We start from the raw sequence: 25,623 nt of genomic DNA on the forward strand, positions 1-25,623 counted from the left end.
TTCGTCACAAAATACCTAAAACAAAATTGACAGAACTACAAGAAGTGTTCAAATCTATAATCATGGTGAAGAACTTTAGTACATCCCATCAGTAATTGACATTGACAGTTAAGCAGACAAAAATCAGCAAGGATTGGAACTTTGAACAAAATTCTATGACTATATATAAATAAAACATTGCAGCCAGCTAGTACACATGTGACTTCAAAATTTTCAAAGATTGGTCATATCTGGGGCCTTAAAGTCTCAACAAATATCAAAGGATTGGGATTATATAGAGCAGGTAATCTGAGCACAGTTATACTAGAAATATGAATAAAAAGAAATAGGAAATCTTCATGCATTTGGAAATTTTGTAAACCTATGCTTCTAGCACTTACTTGTAGGCCAAAAAAAAGGGAGGGGGATAGAAAATGTCTTGAAGTGAGTGATAATGAAAATGCTACACATCCAGCCTTGTAGGATATAACTAAAGTATTGTTTACAGGGAAATGTGTACCTTTACATACATGCATCCGAAAAGAAAAGATGAAAATTAATGAGTTATAAGTAAGCATCTTCCCCCAGAAGTAAAAAAAGACATACTAAAACCAGTCAGAAGAAAATATGGATGAGAAGGAATAAATGAAACCAAAAACAGGTGAATACATAGCAGATGAATCCAACAAAGCCAAGATTTCATTCTCACAAAAGATAGGTAATGTTGACAAATATCAAGCAAAATGGATCAAGGAAAAGGCTCAAATCCTCTCAAGAATGTAAAGTGGGACTTTACTACAGATGTGGTTGACATTAAAAAGGTAAGTGGTTATAACGAGCGACATGTGCTAAGTAAAAATAAGTAAAACCAGTGTCGTAGATGCTTATTAAAAATATCTGAAGGATCCAGAGGAGGGATCATGCCACGCATTATACAGAGAAGACCTCTTTTTTTTCCACGTCAACATGGCAAGAGTTTTGCAAGTTCTGACAACATATATAAATTTCTAGGAAAATATAACTTATCCACACTGACCCAAGAAGAGAACCGAGAACCTGATAAAAGGCTCTCTACAAAAAGCCTATAGCAAACACCGTACTAACCAGCAAGATACCTAAATCTTGCCTTTGGGATCAGGAAAAACTGGAATGCCTGGATCCTTCCTTCTCTTTAGCACAGTGTTGGGAGGGCCTACCCTGTGAAAAAATCAAGGAAAGTGAAGCCGAAGACAGGAAGACTGGGGAGAAAGGAACAAAACTGTGATTAATAGGCAGTATGCTTATATACCTAGGAAATGTTTTTAAAAATCTAAGGATGTGTCCCTAGAATTAGGCAAAAGTTGCTGGGGGGAGAAGTCACCCTACAGAAATCAACCAGCAGCAAACAAAATGAAACAGAGACCACGTTTGCAATAGTGGGAAAACTCTGAAGAACCAAGAACTAACTGTTTGCGAAGGTGTGCAAAACCACCAGCGCACATTCTTTTCCTTTACCGGGGGATACCGGGTCTTTTCTGGTTGGGTGTGATCTTTATAACCATACAAATGGCGACTCCTGTCCTGATGGCCTTTGTTCACGGAGCACTTGGGAGTGTTGATGAGCTGAGGTTTGCTTGGATACAGTGTGGAAGAGACCGGTCCCTGCTTTCTGGGAGCCTGATGTCAGTCACAGTACGAATTCAGTCATGGGCCAGCACATCTTAACTGCTGTCATTTTGAGAAGTCAGGATTCTGGATTCCTGCCTCATAGGCATGTTGTCTTCATTGATGAGGTGAGGCCTGTAGGCTTCCTGTGCGTTCTCGGAAGATTTAGGCCTTTTGAAGTTATTACTTTTCCAAAGACCATTATTTTGGAGAAACACAAAAACATGTCAATTCTTTATTTTTTTTCCTTAGGCGTAGAAACTGAATCTGAAATAGCCAATGAATAAGCAAAGGCTTATAATAGAATACATTTCTATTTTTAGTGTTTCATCTTTCTTTAAAATGAGTAGCATTGTTTTTCTAAAGTGGGAATTAAGTCGTTTCCATTCCCTTAACTCATGAAATAAATTATTTCAGAATATATTGTTTAGGAACCAAATTTTCTTTCTCTGGGTAAAAAAAAAAAAAAATCAGAAATTACACTTAATATTTAGATGAGTTGATCTGAAAACCCTCTTCTCCAGACATTTAGAAATGTTAAAGTTCATAGGCATTCTCTAAAAGCTTAGCTGGGCTTGCAGGGTAATAAAAGAGGTTGCCAAAGCTGTAAACCAAGGGTGAGGGAAATGACTGGGACCCAGAAGTAAACTGACCATGGGGTGTGGGTGGGGTCTTGTCAGCCAGAGTCACCTGGGTCTTTGGCTTTTGTGTCTAGATGGGAACAGGGGTTCGTCAGTGGGGAGTAGGACCCGAGCCCCCCTCACACCCTCGTGTGAAACGCGCACCCTCAATGAAAGGACGGACTAGCAGCCAGGGGAAATGACATAGAAACTTACCTGTTTTGTCCTGGGGCAGTGGGGGGGTGGGCAATCAGTCTCCTGAGAATCTATTATAGGAAGCCCAGGCCTTGTGTAAAAGTTAGTCCGAGGCTGCTGCTTTCTGAGGGCCCCGTTGTAACAAAGATTAAACAGCTCTGACACAAGCCCACTACTCACCCCAGATAGGATTGCCTCTGATAAAGTCCCACCAAAGACGTGACACGAAATCGCTATTAAAGATATAAAAGTAGATAATGAAAAACATTAATGGAAAAAATAACACCAGAAAAAAAAAAAACAGGCCAACTTGAAAAGAGATAAACTCAAAAGACTGGTTACAGAGCTGTTTAGATTCAGCTGAAGAGACTGTTGGTGAAATGGAACGTATGTCTGAGGAGTTTTCCCAGGTGGCGGTATGGAGAGCTTGAGGTCAGATTAGGAGTTCTGCCCCAGAGAAGGAGCAAAAAAATTTTCTAAGCACAAAGTGGCCCAGGATTTTCTGGAATTTTTGAAAAGCATGAGCCCTCAACCTCAGAATGCACAATGAGCCTGAATAAGATAAATAAAGATATACACCTAAAAATATTTTCTTGACAGGTGCCTGAGTGGCTCAGTCAGTTAAGTGTCCAGCTCTTGATTTTGGCTCAGGTCATGATCTCATGGTTTGTGAGTTCGAGTCCTGCATCGGCTTATAGCACAGAGCCTACTTGGGCTTCTCTCTCTCTGCCTCTCTCTCTCTCTGCCTCTCTCTCTCTCTGCCTCTCTCTCTCTCTGCCTCTCTCTCTCTCTCTCAAAATAAATAATCTTAAAAAATATTTTGTTGACTCCTTAGAACTCCAAAGATGAATCTTAAAAGTTGTGAGAGATTTTTTTAAGATGTCATAAAGGAACAACAGATCAGTAGCATGTTTCTCAATAGTAACTCCTCCTCCCCCCAAAAGAGCCAGAAGACAGATAAAATAATATCTTCAAAGTGGTAAGAGACAAGGACAGTCAGCAGGGAATTTTGCACTCCGTTAATCCACTCACGAAGAGCATGAGTAGAATAACGATATTATTGCGGGTCTATGAGGACTTGAGAAAGTTGATCCAGAATGGATCCTTGTTGAAAGAGCTAGTCAAGGATGTACTTTGGAATGACCCAATAAGAAGGGAGTGAGGCGCAGGAAACAGTGGTCAACAAAGAAATTGGTAAACATTTGGGGAATGCAAACATGAGCTGTCTGAGACAAAAGTCGCTTTGGGTCGTTTGAGTCATTCTGGGGTGTGTGTGATGGAGAAGTGGGGTGTGCCAAGTCAGAAAAGGGGCTCATGTCAGATGGATGGGCACCAGACTTCAGGCCTTCCACAGTTCTTTGGCTGTTGGGGAAGTGGCTGGAGGCATCGGGGAAATCAGGTCAAGTATATATGCTAGGAAAATGGAAGAGTAAAACACATTTTAATTATAATTTCAGTACTCATTAAAAAAAAAAAAGTAGCAGTAGCATGTATAAGTTCTAAACACCATAGAGGAAAAGGAGATAAAACCTAAATAGCCTGATAGGATGCAGAAATAAAGGGAGTGGGAGGAGAATAAGCAAGGAAGTACTATAAATAGGAATGACAAAATCAAGGTTTCAGTGAGTCCAATTATATAGGAAATCACAATAGGCGTTGATGAATTAAACCTACCAGTTAAAAAGACAAATTGCTACACTGGTCTTAAAATAAAATCCAGCTTTATGCTATTTTTAAGAGTTCTACTTAAAACATATGAACACAGAAAGGTTGGAAGTGAAGAATAGAAAGTGATTCTAGGTCAGTATTAACCTCCCAAATGTTGGTATAACTTTTTAAATAATCAGACAATAGACTTTAATGATAAAAAAAAAAAAAGTTCATTATTAGGGATAAAGAAGGTCACTATGTAATGGGGGGGGGGGGGTGTGGGGAATAGCAGATACTTTATCAAGAAGATGTAACAATGCTGATCTGATGTTCACCTAATGAGATGGCCTTCAAATAAAGCCCAAATTGGCAGATTCCCAGGAGAAACTGATAAATACATGATACGTGGTGGGAAATGTTAAAAGCTCTCAATAGTTATTAGATTGAATTAGCCAAAAATGGTCTATAGAAGGTATTAAGCTGAAGCTAAGGATACACATAGAACCCTTCACTCCATAGAGAACACGTGTATTTATAAAAGTTGACCACAGTCTAGCAAAACTCACCAAATATCATTATCTAAATTAGTATTTTTATTTTTTTTTTTAATGTTTATTTATTCTTTGAGAGAGAGAGAGCGCAAGCACATGAGCCAGGAAGGGGCAGAGAAAGGAAGACACAGAATCTGAAGTGGATTCCAGGTTCTGAGCTGCCAGCACAGAGCCTGACACGGGGCTCAAACTTGCGAGATCATGATCTGAGCTGAAATCGGACACTTAACTGAGTCACCCAGGTGCCCCTCAATTAGTATTTTTTAGAGTATAGGCCCAACCTATTGTGAGACTCAAAATCAATTTAATTTATTGTGAAAAACCTTTTCAGATGTTTTAATGGTATAGAAAATACTGATGTATCACATGTACTAGTACTGAGTTATTTCATGAAAGTGTTGTGTATAGATATATACACATACGTATGTATGTTTCTGTGTCCTAGGTCATGTAAAAAATTATTAGTGTCTCCAGATCCTGATTAGAGGTCTAAAAGCTTTATCCTATATCACCCAGAACAGATTCTCTGATGACAACACAGTTAAATAAGAACTATCAGTGATATTTTAAAGCCCCCATGTGTTAGGGAAGTTAAGGTCACTACCATCTCATGAGTCTAGGAGATCTTATGGGATTTAGAAAAGACAACTGAACAATCATGAAAAAAGTGAGTATGTGTGCTGCAGCTTGTAGTATAGCTACAACAGTACTTAGAGGGAAATTTGTTGCCTTAAATATTTGCTGTAAGAAAAAAGAAAGGCCTGAAAATTAATAAATGTCCATGTTGTAAAGTTAGAGCAGAATAAACCAATAGAGATTAGAAGAAGGAATAATGAAAATTATGTATGCTGGATCACAAACCCAAAAGCTGGTTTGGAATCATCCTTGATATTGAATCAGCAATTTATAACAGCCAAGACATGGAACAACCTAAGTGTCCATTGACAGATGAGTGGATAAGGAAGTTTGTGTTACGAACACACACGCACACACACAATAGATTATGATTCAGCCATAAAAGAGGAAACCTTGCCACTTATGGACCTTGAGAGCATTATGCTGAGTGAAACATAATGTGTTGTGTCAGAGGAACACAAATTCTGTGTGATCTCACTTATATGTGGAATCTAAAAAAACCCCAAAACCAGTCTCCTAGAAAAAGGGGTGACCAGCAGTCACCAAGGGCAGGAGTAGGAGGAATCACAGGAAGGTGGTCAGAAGGTGCACACTCCCAGTTAACAACATAAGCGAGTGCTAGGGAGGTCCCAGACGGCTTGGCTGGCAACTACAACTAACATTGGTGTGTGGGGCGTCTGAAAGTTGTTAAGAGAGTAACAGTTCTCCCGAGGGATAAAATTGCTTTTCCCTTTTTTTTTTCTGCCTTGTTTTGGTCTCTGTATGAGATGATGGAGGTTCACTGAACTTAGTGTGGTAGTCATTTCACAATATATGCGTAAGTCATTATGCTGTACACCTTCAACTTACACAGTTCTTTTAGTTTTTTTTAATATTTATTTTGAGACACAGATAGAGTGTGAGCAGGGGAGGGGCAGAAAGAGAGGGAGACACAGGCTCCAGGCTCTGAGCTGTCAGCACAGAGCCCAACGTGGGGCTCGAACTCTTGAGCTGCGAGATCACGATCCGAGCCGAAGTCGGACGCTTAACCGACTGAGCCACCCAGGTGCCCCAAACTTACACAGTTCTGTGTGACAGTTATATCTCCATAAAACTGAGTGGAAAAATAAAATAAAATTAGCAGTTAAAATAAAATAAAATTAGCAGTTAAGTAAAATTAGCAGAAAGAGTTAACTCTTTACCCCCTCCCGCCACCGCCAAGAACAGATCTGGAAACACCAGATCTTGACAGTTTTGCAGGCAAGTTCTTCTAAACCCACAGAGAAGAGAGGGGAAAGGGACCATCCTTAGCTCATTTTGTAAGACTCGAGTGACCTTGCTACCAAGATCACAGAAAGACAGGGTCATGAGAATGATCCCTAGGTTTTCTCACTCCGCAGCACACATGCAAATCTCACATGAAAAAATTGAACAAACCAAACTAGTGATACATTAAAAAAGAAAGGGCCCAACATCAAGAAGCGTTTATACCATACGAACCATCTGTGAGTTAACATTAGAATATATATTATTGTGATTCAACCCATTTCAGATTAGAGAAAATGTCAAGGGATAAAGAAAAAGCATTTGCTAAAATTCAGTACCCAATTGTTAAAAAAAGAAGAAAAGAAGAGGTGACTAGGAATACAAGATAGCTTAACCTCATAAAATGCTTCTGCTACAAACCTACAGTCAACACAGCATCTAACAGAAGTGGAAACTCAGAGAAGAGACCAGTAAGCCCCCCCCCCCCCCCCCCCCCCCCCCCGCTCAACACTGCTTCAGAGTCCCTGTGAGACAAGAGCTTGAGTGGTAGGACATGAGTGGTCACAATATTTTTTACGATAGGGTCTCTGATTTATTGTCGCTCTGTTTTAGTTTTGTACCTGCCTGGCTGGTCACCTTGTGCCCAGGAAGGGTGTCTGGAAGCTAGATCTCTTTGACATCCACCGGGCACATCCCTGCCCCACGCTTCTCTGTGCACCTGCATATGGCCCATGACAGAGCAGATGGTTAGTGATGAGATCCAGCCCCAGAGGTGCTGTTGAGGGTATCTTCACAAAACCTACCCAAGTCTCAATTGCCAAATTGGCTTGAACTGGCCAAATTGGACTGTGTTGGTTGGGCCACACGAGCTGGTAAATGTATTCCATGTCTAAAGAATTCAGGTCCTCCACAGACTTTTGTTCCCTGAATCCTTACCCCCTAGGAACAGAAGAAAAGCCATTCTTTCCAGACCCTTACTGATTTTAGAGAGACAGCAGGGGAGGAGCAGAGAGAGAGAGGGATGAAGGATCCAAAGTGGGCTCTTAGCTGATGGCGGAGAGCCCAATACAGGGCTTGAATTCACGAACCGTGAGATCATGACCTGAGCCAAAGTTGAGTCAGACGCTCAACCAGCTAAGTCACTCAGACACCCCTCTGCTCTACGCTTTCAAGTGTACTAGCAATAGTAAGTGAAAGCACATATTTCACAGAAGTTTCTGGAATTGACAGAACACAGGTCCTTTGTGGTCAGTCCATACAAGATGTGGGTGGTCACACATCTGGCCTCATTCTTTGACCTCCTGGGCCTGGCCCAGTGGGAAAACCCGGGGGACATTCCTACTGGGAGTCCTTTTAGGACAGTGGGGATTTCAGAAGCGAAGCACCCAGAATGCCGGTCCCGAGAGCACAGTTGGAAGGCATCGCTGGCGTTATCACCCCGGTGAGTGTGGGATCTCCCCACGACGTTTCTGCTGAGCAGCGGGCTGGCTTGGCTTTCGCTGAGATTTCTTTGCCATTTGTGGCAATACGGCCTGAGCCGTAAATGTTTCAGTGTATTACTTCTCGAGACTAGGGCTTTTCATTTTCCTGTGAAAGATTTCTTTTAAAGAAATTCTAACTCAGGAATTAGCGGTGGGGATGTAATTCCTTTTTAGAGCAACCCGTTCTGCACAACTTGGAAGACACACTTGTGCTCCTCTCAAACATGCGTTTGTGTGTGCTGTGGAGGAAAAATATTCTCCCGAGCTAGCTTTTTCTCAAGTCTGCGCTCCTAACAGAGGGTATATTTTTGTATCCTGTATTTGCCTAGCTTGAGTAAGATTCAAGGCACATTTTTCAACCTTGGCTTTTCTGCCTACACCGCAAGGCCGCACCGATCCCACAGTGCTCAGCGGGGAACAGACCCGGCTTTGTGGGAGCCTGGTGACTGTGTCGGCGTGGTGACCCTGCAGCAGCTCCACGGAAGACCGCCCTTTGAGTGCACAGTTGTTGAGAAGCCACTGGGACTTATGGAGTGACCCAGACCAGGGTGACCCAGGCCCCTGGTCTCACACTGCCTCTGAAGAAGCGGGGTACGGGGGAGGGAAGGGAGTGTTTCAGAGGATTTTTGTCATCTGAATAGATTAAATACATTTGATTACAATGTGATCTTTGTACCTGAATGTGTCCATGTCGGCGAAGTTTTGAGAGCTCCTCGTGAGGACCTAGAGTTTTGGTTGGTCGATGCCCACCAAGAAATGGAAGTTGATGGTAGAACGTTCCAGGCCTTCGTGTCCCTGCCCTCCCACCCACTGGATTCCTTCCGGGACTGAACAGGGTGCAGTGTCACACCTCGCTTGTGAGTGTGTTCCTGGAAAGGCTAATTTGGGACAGCCTCTCTTGAGGGTGCCTGGCTGTGGCTCACGCCGTCAGAACCCACGGCCAGAGGTCAGAATCCACTTGCCCAGGATTTGAAAGCTCCATGAGCCCACCTCAGAGTTGGCTTGCGGCGGTCACAGCTGCGATAAAGGTGACAGTCTGGGAGAAGTAAATGTCATAGCCTGCAGCTGGTGTAGTCACCGCGGGGGGAGCACATGCTGTGGAGTTTTTGTCATGAGTACATTAAATCCTGTTCCTGCAGAGAGCTTATTTAGAAAGCCACAGTGAAATTGTGTGTTCCGTGATGAGTGATTTTTTTTTTTTTCCTCAAACCTAATGCTGAGGCATTTAGAACAATCTCTTCTTAGTCTCTTCTTTAAAATGCCCTAATGTTAGAGCACTTGGGTGGCTCAGTCGGTTAAGCGTCCAACTTTGGCTCAGGTCATGATCTCATGGTTCGTGGGTTTGAGCCCTGCGTCAGACTCTATGCTGACAGCTCAGAGCCTGGAGTCTGCTTCAGATTCTGTGTCTCCCTCTCTCTCTCTCTGCCCTTACACAATTCTCACGCTTTCTTTCTTTTTCTCTCTCAAAAATAAACATTAAAAAATAAAAAAATAAAATGCCCTAATGTCAAAATTTGGATTTCATGATTGTTAAGAAATCCCCACCCTCTTGCCCTCCCCTGCTCCCAGTGGAGGACAAATCTCTACTTCTGAGCCCTTGGCAAGCCTGGACCCAGCCTACCCCAGGGTCTAGAGATTTGGGAGGCAGTGGTCATGCCAGGGAGGGGGGCTTGTTGACCTCTCCCTTTCTGTTTCCTCCTTCCTCTTGTCCCATCTTCCCTGACTCACCTTTTTTTGTCAAGTTTATTTATTTTTGAGAGGTGGGGGAGGGGCAGAGAGAGAGAGAGAGAGAGAGAGAGAGAGAGAGAGAATCCCAAGCAGGCTCCATGCTGTCAGCTCAGAGTCTGACATGGGGCTCGATCTCACGAAGCATGAGATCATGACCTGAGCTGAGATCAAGAGGAGGACACCTAACTGACTGAGCCACCCAGGGCCCCTTACCTGCCTTCTTATACTTGTGTTCTGTTCACTAATTCCATCGCTGCTCCTCTTAAGGGGGGCTAGGATCTGTGCAGGGGACTGGGAATGTGATAGTCACATCAAAATTAGCTGATAAAAGTTGACCACACCCAAATAAGTAACTCTCTTGGGGTTCCTCACTGAAGTCAGACCCAGCCTGGGCTGGCAGCCCGGAAGTCGTGGACTCTGGTCCAGGGGCAGCGAAAAGAAGTGGCTCATCCTCTTGGTTTGTTTGGAGTGTCATCAGGCAAAAGGCTCCCTCCCTGGGGTGAGGATTGGGTCTGGTGACACCATTTACCCCCACTGTTTGCAGCCTGTGGCTGTGAAATTCCAAACATGAGGTCTCTTCTTTGGTGGGCTTTCCAGGACTTCCTGTTTCCTGTTGTGCACATTGCAGCTTCAGCAACTCTTTAGGAGCTTCTCCTGAAGGCCATTTTTTCCTCAACAATTTCTTGATCACTTTTCAGGATTGTGAAGGTTTTTTGTCTCTGACGCTCGGTCGTTGTGTCTCTCAGCACTGGGGAAGAGGGAAAGGAAGGCAGCAAAGTAGAGCTAGAGGGCCAGGGGCTGCTGGCCAGAACGCATGCAGCCGAAAGCCTGCAGAAATACTTGATTTGGTTCACATGGTATTTTTTTAAATCAGTCGATTTCATTTTGAGGAGAAAAAAAAAAAAGATTTCTGGCCTCGTGTGAAAAAGCAGATCTCTCAACACAGCACTCAACATTTCTACAATAATTAGCAATGGCTGGGTGACACTGTCCCCCTAGTTTACTGGGGCATTCATGCCCCAGTCCTCACCACTCCCCATTGTCTCACGCCTCGCCCGTGCTCATGCTGATGTGCATCTTTGACCCCCACGGTGGAGAATCTCTTGAGTTGTGATTGTGGCTTCTGAGTCTCCAGGGTATTATGTGTCCACACCTGTACTCTGCCATTTCTCTGCCACTTCCTATCCTAGCACTAGTAGGGGCTGCTCATATTTTGCATAAAAACTCACTCCTGAAGAGGGGCAGGAAGGAATGGATGACATCAGAGATTGTCTGGATTTGTTTCTTTGACTTTATCAGTCTGAAGGATTAGCAAAACCTTAAGTTTGGGGGCGGGGGTGAGGATGGAAACTGTCAAATGCCTCTGTTTCTACAAAAAGTAACCTACATGTATGTATTTGGCAGGTGAAAGGAAAGCAAGCCAGGATGGATATTTACGACACTCAGACCTTGGGGGTTGTGGTCTTTGGTGGATTCATGGTCGTTTCTGCCATCGGCATCTTCCTGGTGTCCACCTTCTCCATGAAGGAAACGTCATATGAAGAAGCCCTAGCCAACCAGCGCAAGGAGATGGCAAAAACGCACCACCAGAAAGTGGAGAAGAAAAAGAAGGAGAAAACAGTGGAGAAGAAAGGAAAGACCAAGAAAAAGGAAGAGAAACCCAATGGGAAGATACCTGACCATGAGCCAGCCCCCAATGTGACCATCCTTCTCAAAGATCCTGTGCGGGCACCTGCAGTGGCCGTGGCTCCAACCCCAGTGCAGCCCCCCGTGGTCATTGCCCCTGTAGCCCCAGTACCAGCTGTGCCCCAAGAGAAGCTGGCCTCCTCCCCTAAGGACAAAAAGAAAAAGGAGAAAAAAATCGCAAAGGTGGAACCAGCAGTTAGTTCTGTAGTGAATTCTATCCAAGTTCTTACCTCCAAGGCTGCCATCTTGGAAACTGCTCCCAAAGAGGTGCCTATGGTGGTTGTGCCCCCAGTGGGTGCCAAGGCCAGTACCCCAGCCACTGGCACTGCACAAGGCAAAAAGGCAGAGGGAGCCCAGAACCAGAACAAAAAGGCAGAGGGAGTCCAGAACCAAAACAAAAAGGCAGAGGGAACCCCCAACCAGGGCAAAAAAGCAGAGGGGGCTCCCAACCAGGGCAAAAAGGCAGAGGGAGCCCAGAATCAGGGCAAAAAGGTAGAAGTGGTCCCGAACCAGGGCAAAAAGGCAGAAGGGGCCCAGAATCAGGGTAAAAAGGCAGAAGGGACCCAGAATCAGGGCAAAAAGGCAGAAGGGGCCCAGAATCAGAGCAAAAAGGCAGAAGGGGCCCAGAATCAGAGTAAAAAGGGAGAAGGAACCCCAAACCAAGGCAAAAAGACAGAAGCGGTCCCCAACCAGGGCAAAAAGACAGACGGGGCCCCCAACCAGGGCAAAAAGGCAGAGGGAGCTTCCAACCAGGGCAAAAAAGTAGAAGGGACCCATAATCAGGGCAAAAAGGCAGAGGGGGCACAGAATCAGGGCAAAAAAGCAGAGGGGGCCTCAAACCAGGGTAAAAAAGAGGAGGGGACCCCAAACCAGAGTAAAAAGGCAGACGGGAGCCCCAATCAGGGGAAAAAGGTGGAAGTGGTTCAGAACCAGAGCAAAAAGTTAGAGGGGACCCTCAACCAGGGCAAAAAGGCAGAGGGGGCCCAGAACCAGGGCAAAAAAGTAGAGGGGGCCCAGAACCAGGGCAAAAAGGCAGAGGGGGGCCAGAACCAGGGCAAAAAGGTGGAGGGAGCCCCCAACCAGGGCAAAAAGGAGGGAACCCCAAACCAGGGTAAAAAGGCTGAGGGTGCCCCCAACCAGGGCAAAAAGACAGAGGGGACCCCCAACCAGGGCAAAAAGGCAGAGGGGGCTCCCAACCAGGGCAAAAAGGCAGAGGGGGCTCCCAACCAGGGCAAAAAGGCCGAGGGGGCCCAGAATCAGGGCAAAAAGGCTGAGGGGGCCCAGAATCAGGGCAAAAAGGCAGAGGGGGCCCAGAATCAGGGTAAAAAGGCAGATTCAGTTGCTAGTCAGGGCACAAAGGCAGAGGCTGTTGCAAGCCAGGGGAAAAAAGCAGAGGGGGCCCCCAATCAAGGCAAAAAGGCAGAGGGAACCCCGACCCAGGGCAAAAAGTCAGAAGGGTCCCCCAACCAGGGCAAAAAGGTGGATACATCTGCCAATCAGGGTAAAAGGACAGAGTCAGCTCCTATCCAAGGCAAAAATGCAGATATGGTCCAGAGCCAAGAGGCACCAAAGCAAGAGGCTCCTGCAAAGAAGAAGTCTGGTTCAAAGAAGAAAGGTGAGCCTGGTAAGTAGTTCTGATTTCTCTGTGAACTGGAAGGGAAAAGCGATCTTTTAGTAGCTTATGGATTCCCTTTGGGGGAGCCATATGTATCAGTTAGCTGTTGCTACAACAAAGCTGTGTAACAAACATCCCATAATTCAGTGACTTACACCAGCAGTCATTTATTCTTTTTCGTGCTTCTGTTGAATTGGCTGAAAGTAGACTGATCTGGGTTGTCTCAGCTGAGTGGCTCTGCTTCATGCTGCAGTTTAACTACGTTCGGCCCCTTGCTGTAGATCGACCATAGGTCTGTTCCATATGTGTTCATTCTGGGGCCCAGGCTGAGGCTTCAGGGATTCTGGAGGGTAGAGGTCCTTCTCCTGGTTACAGTAGAGCTGTAAAAGGGCACATGTCAAACCAGCATCCTATTGGCCAGAGCAAGTCATGTGACTGAGCCAGAGTCAAGGGGTAGGAAGTGCACTGTCTCCATTGGGAGGGACTGCCAAGTGATGTTGTAAGAGGTGTGAGTATGTGAGTACAAGGAGTGGTGAGGAATTAGGAATAGTAATTCCATCCATCACGCAATCTGAAACACTTCTGTGTCTTGGCAAATCTTTCTTAGATGTCTGAGTATGTTCTGCCAGGCTGTTTGTTGCTTACCTCACCTGGTACTCGTTTCTGTATGTTTGTTGAATGACTAATGGTAGGATGTTCTTAAGGTTAACAATGGCATCCACCCCCATCCCCAGTTTTTCCTCTTCCCAACTCCCTATCCCAGTTACTTAGTGGGCCATTTTATATATGTACAATACAGAACGGTAATTTTCTGTTAGGTTTTTAGTGTGCATTATAGAAATTGGGCCAGTGAGTTCCTGTTTCCTGTTCATCACTCATTTGATATGGCAGTCTTCTGTTTTCTTTTCTTTCTTTCTTCCTTTTTTTTTTGTTTTTGTTTTTGTTTTTAATATCTTTGACTAGCCATTAGTTGATCTGGATAATTAATTGCATTTGTCTTACCGAGGTATCTTAGGGGGTCTGAGATATTTGGGCCTTGTGCTGGATAGGGGCTATCCAGCACAAGGCCCTATGTTCTTAGCTGGGTTTCCCTTTCTTGCCTCTTTGTGGAGATGCATTACCTTTTCTCAGGTTTCCTCCTCCCCCACCTTTTGGGGGGGCATTTGTTCAGGCAGCACCCAGTTCCTTATGAGGGGACCTGTGCTGTGTGAGCAGCTTCAGGCTCCTGCTGAGTGTCAAAGATGAGCCCACCTGGCCCCCACAGGTGAGGCCAGTCTCTCAAAGCCCTCTGAAAATCCAAATGTTCAGCCTCCGTCTGCCTCCACAGGCCGGAGGAAAGGCTTGCTGCCTTGTCTTTAAGTTGATGTTCCACTTGACCCAGGGACAGGGTATCTGAGACATGAGGACAGGGATGGAACTGAGAAGTGGCCTGTTTTCTGTAAAGCATCAGGTGTGTTCAGAATAGAGCTTCCTGTGTCCCGTGACCTATGTCCTGTGGCCATTGTTACCATGTTTGGCTTTAGGCATCTGAAACAAGGCACAAAATAGAAATGTGGTACTTTAGGAAGGAAGGCAAGTGGTACTAATAAGCCAGAAATAGAGAACCTTGTTAGGAGGACGACCTAACTTTCTGACCTGTATGAACCCACACAGCACCTTACTGGCCTAAGAGAAAATTTGAACAGAGAAAAGAAATTCCAGAGGTTAAATATTATGGATAAAATGACAGTTATTACTAAAATTATTTTAGCCAAAATTTCAATGAGATTCCCCTGCCAACTCCCACCTTTAACTTGACAAAACTATTCTAAAAGTCCCATCTGGAGGGGAAAACAGGTTGGAATATTGGATAGATTTTTTTAAGCGGCTTTTGGGAAGCCAGTTGTGTCTGATGTGTGAACATATTCCCATGCCATTGTATTACAGGTTAGGGTGCTGGCCCAAGAACAGACAGGTCAGAGAATAAAATGGTCCTGAAGCAGACTGTCATGTCTGAGAACTTCAGTGAGGGGAGGCAGCCTCATTTCAGTGGGAAGAAGAAATGTTCTGATCTTGGGCAACATGTTCAAGATTTGGAAGAGTCTGCTTATGGATCCCTCTAAACATGTAAGGTCTGGATAAATTAGATTTAATTGAAAAAAAATCAAACCCCAGAAAATATCAAAGACAGCCAAAATTAATATTAATCAGCCCAGATATCGGGAGACCTGACGCCACTCCAAGGTTGCAATGAGAAAATCACAAAGGCCAGTATGGGGCACTGGGCCACAAAAGCAACCACACAGGATCATCAGACCCAGAATGAAAACCCAGCCACACAGGGTATTATGTGCAGCTGAGAGGACACCTGAAAGGCGAATTTCTTTATTCTTCAGGGGGTTTGAGAGCCTAGAGACATGGGGAAAAAACTGTCTTGTAATTTGTCATTTTCCTGAATGTAATTTGTCATGTGATCTCCACCTGCTGTGGTGGGGTGTAAAGCCATCTTGAAGCCCCACCCCCACCCCCAGGGTAGATGCAGGCCACTCCCTGCACCAACACCAGGAAGATCCTGAAATAATCTGTGTGTTCAGAAGTAGTGGGGATATGCCCAAGGGCATTGCTTCTCCAACTTTCTATGCAGTTGGATCCCCTGGGGGACTTGTTAAGGTAAAGAGTCGGACTCACAGTTCTGGGTAGAGCCTGAGACTCTGCATTTCTAACCAGCTCCTAGGAGATGCTGATGCTGTTGTTTCCAGGACCACACTTGGTGGGGGGGTGGGGGGGTGGGGAGCAGGTAGTAAGGACCCCTGAGTCACTGCCAGGATGGCACAGGGCAAGGTGGGTGTCTCCATGATGCCTGGCTTCTGGCAGCTTTGCAGTTCTTGTCTGTCTGTAAAGGACTCTGGACCTGAGGGTAGAGTAAGTGAAGTGTGTGCTTTGGGTGTTTGGTTGTTTGGCGCTCCCAAATATAGACATGCAGTTTGGGGCTTGCTCTGAAGACGACTCCCAAGTTAGATGTCAGTGACGAGCCATCAAGGCCCTTCTCCACTCTGAGAGCCTTCAGTCATTTGCAGCCATATTCCCACTGTCCAGAATGCTGATTTCTTTCCATGTTTTCATTTAGCCACGACCTGTGTCTATGGACGGCATGGATTTTCCAAATGGAGTATGATAGAATAGGGCTCACTCACTCTTCCGTTGTGATGATATCTCATACATGTTTAGCATTCTAGAACTGATCTGACTCACATTGAGCATCCATGGCGGTGATCTTGTGGCCATGACTGTGTTGCTGAATGGGAAGCAGGCCACATTCCTCTCATGCAGTCATACTGCATGTCCCGTGTTCCTTCCTTTGCTCGAGATGCTGCAGTCAGCCCCGGCTGCCTGCTTTTGACCTCCTTGCCCACTAGCTGGGGTGGAACTTCTGTATTTCTGTCCAGGGCCTGCCCACCGCCAGCTTCTCCATGGCCCTGTGCACTCAACTCAAGAGCACAGCTCGGGCTGGGCTGGGTGGCCCCAGGCATCTAGAAACTCAGGGGCGTGGAGATGTGAGCGGCCTCAGCTAGGGGAGATGCCTGGAGAGTAGGTGTGGAGCAGGCCAGGAAAGGAGTTCCTTCTCCAAATAGAGGAGACCTGAACTTGGGTCAGGGAGGGCTCTAGGGCCGTGAAGTTTTAACCGTGGGCACCAGAGAGCTAGAAGTCTAGGGCTGGTCACATGGGGGCTATCTCAGGTAGCATTCAGAATGATCAAAAGTCAGTCAAATGACTGGTTCAGTTGCGCTCAACACATTCCAAGTGCTCAACAGTGCCCTGTGGCCAGTGGCTGCCTTTGCTGGACAGTGCAGGGAAGAGCGTCTCCATCAGTGCAGTCAGTTAGGACAGTGCTGTTCTAGACCAGAGCCACCAGGAGGAGGCCAGGCAGCCTGTAAAAATGAGCATGTCTTTGCAGCATCATGTTGGCACCACGCAGCTCACCCAGTGCCTTGTTCTGCCTGCCTGCATCCTGAGTGGGGTGGGGGTGAGCTCCCCGTCATCCTCTGTATCCCAGTGCTATGTGACAAGTGAAATCGTGGAGCCTGTGGCTGGCCCATGACGCATGACAGATCAGCAGCAGAACCTGCCCCGGAGCTGGGGGGGCACCACAGACAGGGTTGTGTCCTCAATTGTCACCAGGTGGGCCCAGCAGGGTCCTTGCTGACAGACACCCCAGAGAGAGACCAGGCAGGTGTGGAGGCGGGCACAGGACACGCTTCTGCAGGCCCCAGTTGGAACTCTTCCAGGACTTCTGATCTGTTTCTCCTACAAGAGCAAATCAGGGCCGTGTGGCAGGTTTTTACCACTTGTCCGTGGCTGGATCTGACAGTGAACACCTGCCTTCCTAATCCACGCTTTTAAAATTTATTAGCGTATAAATGTGTGCTTCCAGCAAACAAAGTACAAACAGCATAGAAGCATGGAAGGTGAAAACCGAAAGTCTTTCCACTCCCTCCCTTTCATGGGGGAGCCTGGGAGCCATTCCGCTCATTGCTTTGGCACACACAGTTGCGGCCTGCGGTGCGCACAGCCTTGGAGCTTGCTTGCTTTGTGTACCAGGGTACCAGTGACATCTTTCTGTATTGTACCTACAGGGCTGCTGCTGCTGTATCCTGTCCCATAGCATGAATGTATCGTTTACTTATTTAAATGGCATTAACCAGCATGCAGCTTTTTTGCTGCTAAAATTAATGCCACAGTGATGTACGTATGTTGTAGTGTATCTCTGCAAAGTAACTACGTCGATACGCAGTTGCTAAGTGAAAAGACGGGTCCATTTTCAATTTAGGAGCACAGTGCTGCATCGCTCCCCAAAGACACTTCACGATTTACAATTCGCTCAGAGTGCTGAGAGGCCCACATGAGCATTTTCCAGCACCTTCCACCTGACTTGACTCTTCACATGGTGCTGTCGAGATGGTGACCATTTGAGGGGAGCGTTATAAACCCAGGTGTGGAATAAGGAGAAGACGCTTACTTATGAAACAAAAGGCGCAGATTCTTTTATTGTTGTTTGCAGAAGAGGGAACTCGAGGAGCCACAGAGAAGTGGAAATTTCCCCAGAACTAAAGCTCCTAGGTGCGTGCAGCCTGGTTGCAGGCCTCTGCTGGTTCGCTCTCGGAGAGTCCCTCAGGACTCGTGCATGGTGTTTATCAGGAATGCTGCGTCCCTCTTACAGGAAGTGTGTTGTGTACATGGTGAGGGTTTCTTGAAAATCTGTTTTTGCCCTCGGAGTTGGTCTTTGCTGGCATACCTCGGCTGGGAGTGTGAAGTTACACTTTTAGGACAGCTCTTTTTGTCCCAGTGCCTAGAGGTGAGTCCAGATTAGTATGGCGTGGGCTGGCCCCAGAGGAACCAAGGACCGACAGGGAGCGCGAGATGCCCGTTTGCACACGCTCCAGAACGTCGTGCTTCCGCTGGAACTTGGTGGGTGCACTGCTGTCGCTGAGCGTGGCTCTTCCCCTCTTGCGCTGCCTTCACACCGGACACCCTTCCCTGTCTGCGGGCCTGTTTGCCCTGAGGCCAGAAGACCGTCATCGTGTCAGGGCCCGGGGGAACCCCGCCAACCTGCAGGAGATGGAAAACGCCCTCAGACACCCCACGATGACCTTGTCACACACACACGGGTCTGTGTGGGAGAAAGGCCTTCTTGGGGTACGCGACTATGGGTAAATTTTAATACCTTTCCTTTGCCCTTATTTTCCGGTTTTTTGGTAACCTGCATTTTTTTTTTTCGTTTAAGTTTTAGTTAACAGACAGTGTAATATTGGTTTCAGGAGTAGAATTCAGTGATTCATCACTTGCATACGACACCCAGCACTCATCCTAACAAGTGCCCTCCTTAGTATCCCCCACCCATCTAGCCCATCTCACACATACCTGCCTCCCTCCATCATCCCATAGTTTGTTCTGTATCATCAAGAGTCTCTTATGGTTTGTTTACCTCTCTTCTCTCCCCGCCCCCTTCCTATATGTTCATCAGTTTTGTTTCTTAAATTCCACATATGAGTGAAATCATATGGTAATTGTCTTTCTCTGATTGACCTATTTTGCTTAGCACAATACACTCTAGCTCCATCCACATCATTGCAAATGGCAAGCTTTCATTCTTTTTGATGGCTGAGTAATGTTCCATTGTATATATACACCACATCCTCTATATCCATTCATCAGTCAGTGGACATTTGGGGTCTCTCCATAGTTTGGCTGTTGTTGATGATACTGCTATAAACAGTGGGGGGTGCGTGTACCCCTTCGAATCAGTATTTTTGTATCTGTTGGGTAAATATGTTTTCTTTTTTAAATGGAAAAGAAAAAAAAAGCTCTATTATTTGTCTGCGAGTCAAATAAGCAGGCACTCATTGTACGGAGTGGGGCTCCTAACCTTTCGGGCTTTGTGAGGCAGCCCAGCCCTGACCATGGGTCCTCTGAGCAGCAGAAGGGGGTCCCTGCTCCTTCAGGGGGGTCAGGTTGAGGAAGGAAAGTGGCCAGTTCTTTTCAACCTTGTCCCAGCCTTTGGGTATCCAGTCTATGATCACAAACTGAACTAAGATGGAAAATTCGTGGCTCCCCACATCTGTGAACCTTGAAGTGTCCTGGGGGAGCTGCTCGGCTCCATATTGTGCAAGGCCTCCCTGGCCACTCCCTTCTGTGCCAGAGCAGATGGAAATGCACAAATAGGATCGTGCTCTGTACCCTTCTGGGGCAGGAGTCACCAGAGGTCAGGGGATATAGGGAAGAAGGATCTTCAGGAAAACTGCTAAAGGCGTCTGTACCTTAGCATGTGACTTAATCTAATCTTAAGGCATGCGACTTGATAATAGCATCACCCCTTCCTTCCTACTATCCCATCCTCACCCCCACCCCCCAGTGTCCTCCTTCACTGTGTGCTTGCTGGGTCGCCCCCAGGATTGTGACACTATCATTCTCAACTAGATGTTTGTGAGATGTGTGGTTTACGAAGCTCCTTTCCATGCATTTCTCCTGAAGGTCTGTAACGTGGATTGGTATGTTTACCTGTTTTTGCAAAAGCAGAAGCCACAGCTCACCTCTTGTTTTGAGACTTCCCAGAAGTCTCGTGGCCGGTGGACGGTCAGGGATCTCAGCCTCCTGCCTTGGGCCCTCTGTCTCTGCGGGTCCCTCAGGCCAAGTGCAGCCCACCTCAGTGGCTACTCTACAGCTGTCTTAGGGCTGAGGTACACGCAGATGTGTCTTGAGATTAGGTTTCATACTTTTTTCTTTCAAACTTAGTTTTTCAGGGTCTGAAGCTCTGAAATCTCTGTAGGACTTTTGAGCCTTCATAGCCTTCATTCCCTTTCTCTGTAAGTTCTTCAAGCCCAACTTTTCTCTCTCTCTCTTTTTTTAATGTTTATTTATTTTTGAGACAGAGAGAGAGAAATGAGACAATGCAAAAGGGGGAGGGGCAGGGAGAAAAGGGGACAGAGGATCTGAAGCAGGCTTTGTGCTGACAGCAGTGAACCCGATGCAGGGCTCGAACTCACGAACCGTGAGATCATGACCTGAACCAGAGTTGGATGCTTAACCGACTGAGCCACCCAGGTGCTCCAACTTTGCCTTTTTGCAAGAAGAACAAAAACATGCCCTAGGGAAGGAGCCAAATCAGTCTTGGCGCCTCATGTCTCAGAGAAGCTGCTGGATGACATTGCTTCCAGAACTTTCCATTCAGTCATGTTAAAACATGGCAGTGCTGGGGCTCCAATCGCTGTCCTCAGGCAGCTGTAGTCAAGAAGCCCATAGTTGCACAGATCTTAACCTTTTGTTAACACCTGGGCCTCTGTCCCCCCAGTTCAGCTCCTCGGTGCCCTTGGGCCTGGCCCCTGGCCCTGGGGCTCTTCCCTCATCTGCCCTCCCCCCCCCCCGCCAGCCTTGTCTCCCAGGTGTCCTGAAATAACATCTCCTCATTGCAGACCTTCCTCCCTGCTGGCATTGCTTCTAGCCTGTAAGATAGAATCCAGATCCTTGGGGCCTGGGAAGACGTGGACTCACTCCAGTCTCACTTCCCTCTGCTCCGAGTGGCAAGGCCCCTCTGAGCCTCGCTGCCTGTCCTTGCCGCTCCCCTTTCCGAAGCCCCGCACAGCCCTCGCCGTTTCCTTACCCAGTAGCGCTTGGCCAAAGCATCCCCTGCCACTGCTGCCACGTCGCTTCCTTGGCAGCATGTCCTCCCTGGGTTCCCTTCCTGTGGCTCTACTGCATGGTTGCCGGGCGTCCTGTGTCTCCTCTGCCTCTCAACTGGCAGTTCCAGTTTCTGACTTAACCCTGCCAGCCCCAGTGGTGTGCTGACTGCCGGGTGCACGGTACGAGCACACTCTGTGTCTCTAGAGACCGTTGGGACCTGCCTGCCCCAGGCAGGGCTGCATCAGGGTACCTGCACCGGCCATTGGAGTTGAGCCGCGGTCACCTGATGGGCTGTCCCAGGGCCAAGGTGGCCACCCGCTCCCATTGCTGGGCAGTGGTCAGCACCGACCTGTCGGTCGAGTCCTCTGGAGCCGCGCAGGAGCGGTCCCGGGCTGGACTCTAGAGGGGCTGTGATAGTGCCGGGCCGCGGAACCCCGCGAGTTCCCTAGCACTGAGACCTGGCCGCAGGGGATCCTGGTGGGGATGTAAAGACAAAACTCTCCCGAAAGGACTTTGCGGTCGACAAGGAGAGAGGGACTCCTAAGTGCCTCTTGGCAAGACAAGTTTGATTTTAGGTGACCGCACCCCCCCGGCATGGTCACAGAAGGGCGCATGGTTTTGGAATTTGAGGTGTTATACACATTACCCAGTGCCGCATGCTCCCTGGCTGGGGGCTGCAGGAGGCAGAGGGCTCCTTGCTTTATCTAACCCTGTTGCCCTTCTTAGCCTCATGAGAGGGTACAGACGGGGGTGCCAGGCAGGAGCCAGAGGGTCCGTGGGCTGTGTTGCTCTATCCTCAGGGCTGGCTTCTGGGCACCACCCTTGCATGACTTCTCCGTCCCGCTGGTGGGAGTGGGGGAAAGGGCAGAGCCCCCCCTGTGTCCTTCCCGGTGGGCGCTGTCTGTTTAGGGAGGGGTCGGGGCTTGTGACGGTCCTGTGACGGTCCTGTGACTGGGGCTTGCTTGAAGGTGGCCCTGTTGGTTGACTCTGCAGTGCGTTTTGTGCCGGGCATTGTTCCAAACGTGTTGGGATTTAATCTTGGCAGTGAGGCTAGGAAGGAGGAAAGATTGATTATGACCCCTATTTTGCAGATGAGGAAACCGAGGCCAAGGGAGGTGAAGCAACTTGCCCAAGGACGCACAGGCAGGAAGGAGCTGAGCTCGCAGAATTTGAGCCCAGACCGCCTGACTCAGGGGCCTTGTTCTGACCGCGGTGCCCAGTGCCCAGGGGCAGAGGTGATCTGCAGGCCACACCTGGCCCACAGATGTGTTTGTTCAGCCCCACAAAGGTTTTATTTATTTCTTTTTCTTTGAGTTAGCTGTCAGCACTAAAGGTCAGGAGGTGACACATAACAAACCTCGTTTCCGGTTCTCCTCGGCAAGTCCACAGCTCTGAGGGTTCTGGCCCAGACCCCACAGGAGCCATCCCCTGGAGGTGAAGGAACATGTCCAGAGGCTGCCCCCTGAGCCAGACCTGTGCCATCCTTGCAGGGCCTGGTCCCTGGGGGTGTTTATTGTGTCCCCTGCCGGGCAGGTCTGGATTACTCCAGAGCAGTGAGGCACCGGTTCTATCTCTGTTCTGTCTCTCCGCTCTTTGCTCTCTTGCTGTGACCTTCCTCCAGGCCTCCCTGCTCGTCCATTCCTGGTATTTCAGAACTCACCAAGGTGGGCAAGGCAGAGACTATAGGGGCAGGCTCTCAGGAGCTGGTCTCACTACGATTCACCGCCTCATGGTCTTCGTGATGTCAGTGGTTTAGCAGATTAGATGTTAGTCTTTGACAAATTTAGTGTAGTGCCTTAAGATTTCACAACGCCGGGGATTATTTCCAGTTTTCGAGTCTTTGCTGGAGATGTGTAACATGCCGGCCCAAGTTAGCTCCCGTTAGCACGTGATTTGTGGCCCGGGTGCCCGCCTCCCAGGAACAGGCATCCAAGTGAGCTCAGTGCCACTGGTTTGGTGAGAGGATCTTGAAACCCAGAAGCAAATGCAGTTCACACGGAGGTCCAGAAGTTCTGGTGCCTACTTCCAAGTACTTTTTTCTTTCATTTTTACTTCCCCTGATTTGGGAGAAATAAAGATGGCACCATTCTTTAAATTTTTTTTTTTTTTTTTTTTTTACATTCTCTTTATTTTTGATAGACAGAGAGAGACCACAAGTAGAGGAGGGGCAGAAAGAGGCAGAGACACAGAATCCGAAGCAGGCTCCAGGCTCTAAGCTGTCAGCACAGAGCCCAACGTGGGACTCGAACTCACAAACTGCAAGATCATGACCTGAGCCAAAGTCGGATGCTCAACCGACTGAGCCATCCAGGCGCCCCAAAGATGGCACCATTCTTACCTAAACGACTTCATGGAAAAGTGTAAAGCTGGGGCTCTCTAAAAATACCTTAAAAGATAGTGTTCATATGAGCATAGAGAAGGCCAGGGAAGTTTGCGTGGGGAGACCGGGCGATAGGCAGGGGAGAGTTAAATTGTGCTGTGTGTAGCTTTGGATTGTTGCACCTGCTCAAGTTTTCATTACTTTGTTCGCTAAAACATCTAATAAAATACAATTAGGTTAGAAAGTTTGAATAAAGGTGTATTAGAATGATACTCTTACAGAATACTCTTGGCAACGTTCTGCAGGCAGAGTGTCCTGGCTATCCAAGAGGGAACACGGTCTGTCAAGACCACTGGGATGACATCTGTGGGGAAACAGAGCTCCGTAGCAAAGCCTGGCTCCATTATCTAAATGTCTCCCCTTCCCGCCCCCAGCAATGTGGTAGGGACTATGGGGGCCTAGAAGGATGGTCTAGGAGAGGCTTCAAGAGATGCCCGAGCCCCTGCGCAGTCTGAGGCCTCTGCAGGGACAACGGCCATACTTTTGGGGGGTTGGAGGGTCCCCAGGGCTGGAAAGGAATAGACCAGCCTGTCCAGTAGAAATAGTGTGAGCCACCCGTGTGAGCATATGTGTAATTCAGACTTTCCTAGCAGCTACGTGAAAAAAAAACAAACAAAAAACAAAGAATTAAATTTTAATGATATATTTTATTTAGCCCAATTTTCCCCAAATATTATCATTTCCACATGCAGTCGATACCAGAAAATTATTACAGATATTTTACCAAGTCTTCAAACTGGGGTGTACTTGTACCTGCTGCACAGCTTGGTCCACGCTGGCTGCATTTCAAGTGCCCAGTGGCCACACGTAACTGGTGGCCAGCCTGTTGGGACAGCACAGTAGACATTTCCCGAGTCAGGAAAGGAAAACGTCTGTCCATTTGAGCTCCAACTGTGTCTTTGAAATAGTGGACTTCCGTCTTCTGGAAAACCTGCATCTGCCTGCAGGCTGAGGGGGAAGGTCAGGGACCCCGGAAACCAAAATGCTACTGGTGCGGTCTTCTTCTAGTAGTGAACTTGAGAGCGGTCTTTGCTTTGTTTTTGGCTTAGCGGTGCTCAGAGTGGTTTTTCTAAGTTTGCCATCAAGATGATTTTGTGTTATATACATATATCAATGAAAAGAGGGGCGCCTGGGTGGCGCAGTCAGTTAAGCGTCCGACTTCAACCAGGTCACGATCTCACGGTCCGTGAGTTCGAGCCCTGCGTCGGGCTCTGGGCTGATGGCTCAGAGCCTGGAGCCTGTTTCCGATTCTGTGTCTCCCTCTCTCTCTGCCCCTCGCCCGTTCATGCTCTGTCCCAAAAATAAATAAACGTTGAAAAAAAAAAAAATTAAAAAAAAAAAAAAAAAAAGAAAAGAAAGGCTGAAGGGAACACGCACCCCACCCCCACTTCATTTTCATGGCACTCTTGAGCTCTTAGGCCTTGAACGTCACCGTGGTTATTTTTAATCTCCCGAGCCTCACGAGGTAAGAAGTTCTACAATGAAGGTGCTCATAGCAACCAGCTCGCCCACATCCCATGTTCCCCTCATTAAGGTATCACGCTAAATGCTTTGACTGGCGATGAAAATATTGTGACTAGCAAGTGAAAATATTGTGACAGGCCAGAGAATTTGGGGTTGCTATGGAAACCTTCCCTGTGCGTTGTCCTCAGTGAGGGGGGCTTAGCTGAAGGTGCTGCCATGGGCCGGCCTGTTTCCCTTTATTTCATTCATTTGGGGCCGGTAGTTAGGCCGCGGGGCAGTTCTGGGCCTCGGCATAAGTCATTCCCCGGGGCATTTCAGGTGGGGTTGCTGCCGGATGGGGTGTCTCAGTTCACCCTTTCCTGCATTCAAGGCCACTCAAGAGCCTGCCTTGAGTGAGTGTGTGTGTGTCGGGGAGCCTCAGGAGCACTGCAGAAGTCACAGCACAGGTGGCTGTTGGCACCTGACTCTGTGCCTCCTGGGAAGTCACTCGTGGACTGACAAGTGGGCAGGCCCGCTGTGAAAGAACCTAGCCCAGCTTCCCCTCCCCTAAAACCTGCCTCGGGCTTTGTGAAGCCGGAAACAGTGTTTGAACCTG

At 47.5% G+C, this 25,623-nt stretch overlaps 1 protein-coding gene across 3 annotated transcripts in view; it reads left to right on the top strand.

The window, feature by feature from the left end:
* Positions 1 to 25,623, top strand: part of RRBP1 (ribosome binding protein 1) — a 65,442-nt gene that overhangs the window by 13,062 nt on the left and 26,757 nt on the right. For 2 of the 3 annotated variants that reach the window (XM_086701628.1, XM_086701630.1), the window contains exon 2: positions 11,134 to 13,039. In XM_086701628.1, the coding sequence (XP_086557754.1) occupies positions 11,155 to 13,039 (1,885 nt within the window). In that variant the 5' untranslated portion in view covers positions 11,134 to 11,154. The remainder of the gene's footprint in view (positions 1 to 11,133; positions 13,040 to 25,623) is intronic. The other variant, XM_086701629.1, reaches the window with a different exon arrangement.

The sequence above is a fragment of the Puma concolor genome, chromosome A3, assembly GCF_028749965.1.
Source record: "Puma concolor isolate L17-30 chromosome A3, mPumCon1.1.hap2, whole genome shotgun sequence".
NCBI lineage: Eukaryota > Metazoa > Chordata > Mammalia > Carnivora > Felidae > Puma > Puma concolor.